The 6383-nt window shown below is 47.0% G+C and overlaps 2 protein-coding genes across 2 annotated transcripts; both read right to left on the bottom strand.

The window, feature by feature from the left end:
• Positions 1-3621: 3621 nt before the first annotated feature.
• LOC149242405 (uncharacterized) lies at positions 3622-4659 on the bottom strand. The gene has a single exon (XM_089370821.1). It carries the CDS (start codon positions 4657-4659, stop codon positions 3622-3624), a length of 1038 nt encoding a protein of 345 aa, XP_089226947.1.
• A 115-nt stretch (positions 4660-4774) lies between these two features.
• On the bottom strand, positions 4775-6062 carry LOC149242404 (uncharacterized). The gene is made up of 2 exons (XM_089370820.1): positions 5373-6062; positions 4775-4801 (listed from the first exon to the last, which is right to left on the bottom strand). The coding sequence occupies exons 1-2, from the start codon at positions 6060-6062 to the stop codon at positions 4775-4777; spliced, it is 717 nt and encodes a 238-aa protein (XP_089226946.1).
• Positions 6063-6383: the final 321 nt, after the last annotated feature.

Raw genomic sequence — 6383 nt, 5'->3', positions numbered from 1 at the left:
ACAGCAGTTACCAGGAGCGTTCTGCTGATCTTTGCGTCCCGATGAGTGGTGATGCCTTCGGCGAGATGTCTTCTGCTTATGAAAATGCTGTGGAGGTGCAGAGCGTTGCCCAGAATTGTGACCACTGTTTCCCTGAGCTCGTTGATAGTCTTTGAATCCCGTTGAGTAGAGCTGCCTTCAGCAAGGTGATTACGACTTGAAAGAATGTAAAGGAGTTTCTTATCTTTGCACGAAGCTGTGCGAATGCAAGAACCCTGAGTTCGATTTATAATACCATGAGAGGTCCTCCCGATCTCGAGAAGAGTCTGAGCAGATCTAATCTCGGGAGAGGGAAGATCTATAGGTTTGATATGGTTGCTGTTGAGGGGCATGCTGAGAAGATGGGCGCAGCCCCCGTTTCTGAGACTGTCTGCGCTGGTCAGATGGAGGATCCCGATGAGATATAGCACAATGATGGTAGACAGATCACGAGGGAGATTGGATTTTTGATGGAACTTGGTAGTGCAGTAGGGGGAGGGCTAGGTGAGGAGGGGTTTGTACCTGCTTTGACTAAAATTCTTGGGAGGGGCAGCGAGAGAGGCCCTCTTATGGGATGTCTTTCTCATATACCATATCATTTTCCTTGACTTGACCCGTTTGCCTTTCGGTAGCCTTGTTTGCCTGAACATCTGCTTCCACATTGTTTGTTCGAAGGATGTGTTTAAAGGTGGCTCCTCCAATAGTTTTGATGTTGTCCATTATCCTTCCTTTAATGTTGTTTAAGGCTGCTTGATTGAACTCTTTCCCTGTGATCATTGGTGCTATGATGATGGCAGAATCGCCAACGATCAGTAGGTTTCTTATGCCCAGGTTCCTGGTGATGGATGTCCCCAGAAGGAGGCTGTATGCCTCTGCCTTATTGTTTGTCATGATGCCCAGACCCCATTCATACGTGACTAAGTTTTCCCCATTCTCATCTTTGATAACTCCACCTGCTCCCACTTGACCTGGATTGTTCTTTGATGCACCATCAAAGAAGAGGGTTGGTCTATTTTGCTTCTGAATCCAATTTTTAACTTCTTCCTTCGTCCCCCTTAATTTCCATTCCATATGCCTGCTTCCTTTGTTTACTAATTTTTGAGTGCTTCTGTTGCAGTTGAATTTGTTGGACCACTCTTTTATTTTTGCATCTGTCGGTTCCGATTCCTCCTGGGCTATACCATTTGCCTCTAGGGATTCAGAGATGAGGACCATCGATTTGGCTAGAACGCTAGAGGTACTAGGCTTTTTGTTCTTGAAAATGCATTTATTCCTTGCAATCCAAATCTGCCAGCAGAGGTTTGCTGGGATGTTGTTCCAAATCCTTTTGGCTAGGCCCTTGCACTTACTAGTTTGAGGGAAGCTGTTTCCCCATTGCTTCTGAAAGAGAGTGATCTGGGTGGGAAGGTCCCTGATGGTAAGAGGGCTGGTGATGAGTTTCCAGCACACTCTTGCGAAGGGGCAGTCCATGAAGAGATGGTTACTGCTTTCCTCTTCCTTCCTGCACATACAGCAAATTGAAGGGCCTTGGATGCCCTTCTTCCTGAGGTTTTCAGCAGTCAGGATTTTGCCATGTAGAAGAGTCCAGTTGAAACACTTAACCTTTGGCAGACATTCGGTTTTCCAAGTTGCATTGTGGAGTGGCCAATTATTTAGTGCTGAGGCATTTTGCAAAACTTTATATCCCTCTTTTACTGTATATCTACCTCCACTAGGGTCCCAAACGAATTTGTCTTCCACCGTTCGATTTGTTGGGGCTGAGCCTGTCAGCGAAATCTTGAGCTCAGTCCAGAGGTTCTTGAGGATCTCAGGGAGGGGGAGTGGTCTCCAACCTGTCCAGCGGTTCTGTTCCCAGAGAGAGATATCATGCAAGGTTTTGATCTTTGCCTCATCCATCCATCTTTGAAGGGGCTTAAATTTGATGAGCGTTGCCCTTGCCTCCATGCCCATTATCCTGTCCTCCCATATATTAATGTCTTTGCCATTACCCGGGGCTCTTGAAATGTAAGATTTGAAGTGAGGAAGAGTCTTTTTGATCAGCTTCCATACGGGAGTACATGGTCTTTCGATGATGTTTTCTGATAGGATGTTGCTATTGACCCCATTTAGGTACTTCCTCTTGATGACCTCAGTCCACCAGGTCCCTCTCTCATTGAGAATTCTCCAAACCAGTTTGTAGCCCATTGCCATATTTGCCAGCTTTGGAATTCTGATGCCAAGTCCTCCTTTTTCTGGGGGGAGAATGACTTTGTCCCACTTAACAAGGCTGAATTTTTTTGTGTCCTGCTTTCCTCCTTTCCAAAGGAACCCTCTGATAATCAGCTCCATGTGTTTGTGTATGCCTGTCGGGGCAAGAGTAGTAGCAAATTGATAGATTGGGAGGGCTGAGAGAATGGCCTTTATGAGGATGATTCTGCCTGCCAGGTTTAGCCAGTATACTCCCCAGCTCTGAAGTTTCCCTCTCAATTTCTCAATTAAATTTGTCCAGATCTCGGCTTTGATTGATTCTTTAGCCAGAGGTAATCCTAGATAAGTGAAGTGAGACCAATTCCCTTGGGCAGGGATTTCCATGATTATGGAAATTCTCTGGGTGATATTTCTTGGGACATTCCAAGTGTAGATCATACACTTGTTGTTGTTTAGTTTGCCGCCAGAGGCTTGGAGGAAGAGATCCAAAGCTTTCTTGAACCTACGGGCCATTATGCTGGAAGCACCCCCTATTAGGAGAGTGTCATCTGCGAAAAGGGAGTGATTAATTCCCTTAGATCCTCGGACTATCTCCACCCCTGTTATTTCTTTGACTTTTCGCTTGTTTTCCAAATGTAAGCTGAGGGTCTCAGCCATTATAATGTAGAGAAAGGGTGACAATGGGCACCCCTGCCTTAGGCCTCTGGAACTCTTGAAGGCGTTGCATGGCCTTCCGTTGATGAGGGGTGCTGTCCAATTGTGGGAAATGCATTCCATGATCCTGCTAGTGAAGTGCTCTGAGATACCAAATTTCGTAAGGACTGCCTGGAGGAATGCATGGTTAACCCGATCAAAGGCGCTTGCCATATCCAATTTGATGATCATTCCCTTCTCCTTCCTAGATATGCTGCTGTGTATTGCCTCCTGGATGAGGATGACATTATCCGTTATATGTCTCCCGGGGACAAAGCCACCCTGGTTTTCGGAAATGAGGGAGGGGAGGACCTTTTTGAGCCTGTTCGCCAGGATCTTGGTGATAATTTTGTACGAGACGTTACACAGGGAAATAGGGCGAAATCTGTCAAAGGATTGGGGGCTAGGATCTTTGGGGATAAGGGCTAGATGAGAGGACTTAATACTGCTACCCAACTTACATTTTGCAAAAAAAAAATTTGCCATTCTGACATAATCCTTCTTGATAGTATCCCAATGGGTTCTATAAAAGGCCACTGTAAAGCCATCAGGGTCGGGAGCCTTTTCCAATGGCATGCTGTAGATGGACTTTTCAATCTCCTCCGTTGTGATTTCCTTATCGAGATCTTTATTTTGAGCCTCTGTGATTTTGCTCTCAATTATGTTTAGGAATTCCGGTTCTTCCATGTAATGAGGGTCAGCAGTTAGAAGCGTTTGGAAATGTCAGGACACTGTCTCCTTAATCTCACCTTGCTCTGTTAGAATTCTGCCCTCAACGGATATTTTCCCAATGTTGTTCCCTGCTCTCCTCATTTTGATGCTATTATGAAAAAAGGATGTGTTTTTATCACCTGATTTGAGCCAGAGGCATCTCGATTTTTGCCGTTGCTCTTCTTCTTCAACTCGATTTTGCTTGTACAGCTCCATGTACAGGTCATTTTCTTTCCTTATGTCATCTTCTGTGTCTTGGCTTTTCTCTTTTTCTTGGTTCCACTCCGCTAATTTCCTTTGGAGATCTGTTTTCCTTTTCTCTGCCTCTGTTGCATAGTTCCTCGCCCATTGTTTGATGGCTATCCGGAGGAGTTTTATCTTTGTTTCCCATACATAGTGCGGGGATCCTTTGATTTCAGTTGTCCAGGTGTCCCTTACCAAGTTCCTGAAGACCTCGCTGCTGTCCCACGCTCTGTTGTATTTGAAGGGTAGCGGTCCCAGGTTTTCCCTTTTAATCAAATTCAGAGCTACGGGTTTATGATCTGAGATAAAACCTTGTATTATTGAGCTTTGGATCCTTGCGTAGTTGGCCACGATTCTTTGTTGGACTAGTATACGGTCCAGCCTCTCTTTGATATTGTTTTTACCGGTTCTTTTGTTTGACCAAGTGAATCGCCCGTTCTGAGGTGGTATGTCAACAAAACTGTGCTCTTGAATGATTTTTTCTAAAGCATCCCTTGAGGGGTCTGCGAAGAAATTTCCTCCCATTTTTTCCTCAGCATTCCTTATTAAATTCAAGTCTCCTCCTAGGAAGATGCTTCTGCCCTGGGCATTCATTAAATCAGCTGTAATTGACTCCCAACAAGCGGCTTTTTCTCTGAAGTGGGGTGGGGCATAGACATTGTATATGGTGTCTTCCTCAGTCCTGGATACGTTTTGCACATCTATTCTTAGCCACCACCTATTCTGTCTGCTGTCCTTGAGATTCCATTTGTTTTTGTCCCATATTGTTCCTATTCCTCCTGAGGCCCCTGATGCGCTCAGTGCCATTCCTTCGTAGCTTCTGCTTCTATTCACACTGCTTTGGAATTCTTGTTCAGTTATTTTGGTCTCCTGAAGTAGTAGAAAGTCTGGGTGTTCCAGTTTGAGGAGGTCGTGGACTGCATTAGTTTTTAGGGAGGAGCCCATCCCCCTACAGTTCCAAGAGACCAGATTCATCATTTACTGTATTTGTTGTGTGTTCCTCCTTTCTCCTTCATCTTCTCCCCGCTTCCTTTGGCCTTGTCTAAGTATGTATCCATTGGCTGTTGGGTCCCTGTTGCCATTTCTTTTGCTGCGTTCTCGTCCCTGATCTCTTTATTTGATTTCCTTCCAACTTTCCTGGGTGGATCGGTGGATGTGATGATTTCCTTCGTCTTGTTCCTTGTTAGGATTCTTTCGACTGTTGGGGGGGGGGAGGACTGAGGGGGAGAGGGAGGGGCAGTTCTGGGGCCTCTCGGTGAGAGGGGGGGGGATGGAGGGTCTTCAACTGAAAGAGATTCGAAAGGGTTAGTGGAGGGGGGAGGGGAAGAACCAGATCCGGAGGGGTGAGAGGGAGGGGTAGGGGTTTCAGATGAGGGCTTTGAGGAGGTTCCAGGGGGGGGGTTTGTTTTCTTCTTCTTAACCTTTTCCCATACTTCTTCAGAGGTTTCATCATTGTTTTCAGAGTTTATAGGTTTATTCTTACTACATCTATTAGCAAAATGCCCATATTCATGACATACCTTGCACTTGAACGGCAGCTGTTCATAGTCCACTTGCTGGATGTGCGTCCACTGGTCGACCTTGAGCTTTATCGCTTCTGGTAGTCCTTTCCCCAAATCCACTTCTACGCATATCCGGGCACATGCGTGCATGTTTTCTCTTGGTTCCGATCTGTCGATGTATTTCCCTACTGCGTTGCCTATAGCTTTCACCGATTCGTCTCCCCAGCAATGGAGAGGCAGATGGGGAAGCCGGACCCAGACCGGTACCGCGCTGGGGACGTCCATCTCGGGGTCAAAGTCGGGAGTCCATCTGTTGAGGTAGAGTCCTCTGGTGTCCATGAAGTATGGGCCGTTCCTGAATATGAGATTGCGATCTTCCACCGTTTCGAAAAGGAAGGTGAAGAAACCCCTCCCGCAGAATCTTATTGCGATCTTCCCTTGGACCATTGTGTTCCAGTTCCTTTCTACCCAGCGTTGGACTGTGCGAGGTGAGGGCCATAATCCCGTGAACTGACCTACCAAGCCCCTATCTGCCAGGGCGACGGCTGCTCTCCTCGGAAGGGCAGGAGGGAGCGAAACTTCTGGGATTTCATCAAGCTTCTTAATAAACTTTGAGGCAGTGGGGCGAACTTTCTCATTGGTATTCTCTTGGATGAGGGAGGCAAAAGACTTCTCCAGATCCTCCTGATCATGGGATGGGGGATCCATAGCAGGGACGGTCAGAAGCACAGGGGGCGCTCCAGGGGAAAGCAGAGAGAGGGAAGGGCCGCAGGCCCCCAAAGGGAATGGGCAGAAGGCCCCAGGGTGACAGGGAGGGCTAGCGGAGGAGGAGAGCAGCCCAGCAGCAGCGCTACCAGGTGCAGGCGCTCAGGGGGTCAGGCTACGCAGCAGCAGAGGCCGCGGGGAGCAGAGCGCGCGCAGCAAAACCAGTCGTTCTTTCGCTCTTCTCCATTCCTTCGGCACAAGACCAAATATTATCACTCAATAAAAAAGGAGAAAGGAAAAATATGTCAAATCCTATTTGCAATA

Source organism: Pinus tabuliformis, chromosome 8 (genome assembly GCF_031772625.1).
Source record: "Pinus tabuliformis cultivar Carrire ecotype Pingquan chromosome 8, CPIR1, whole genome shotgun sequence".
Lineage (NCBI taxonomy): Eukaryota > Viridiplantae > Streptophyta > Pinopsida > Pinales > Pinaceae > Pinus > Pinus tabuliformis.
The sequence above is the reverse complement of the archived record's forward strand: the minus strand, read 5'-3'. Positions and strand labels throughout refer to the sequence as shown.

Bases quoted from the DNA above. Each gene is read 5' to 3' on its own strand.
- LOC149242405 (XM_089370821.1), bottom strand. From the start codon at position 4,659: ATGGCACTGAGCGCATCAGGGGCCTCAGGAGGAATAGGAACAATATGG.
- LOC149242404 (XM_089370820.1), bottom strand. From the start codon at position 6,062: ATGGATCCCCCATCCCATGATCAGGAGGATCTGGAGAAGTCTTTTGCC. The intron at 4,802-5,372 runs GTATGTCATGAA...TTGGAACTGTAG, and splicing joins AGCTGCCGTTCAAGTGCAAG to GGGGATGGGCTCCTCCCTAA.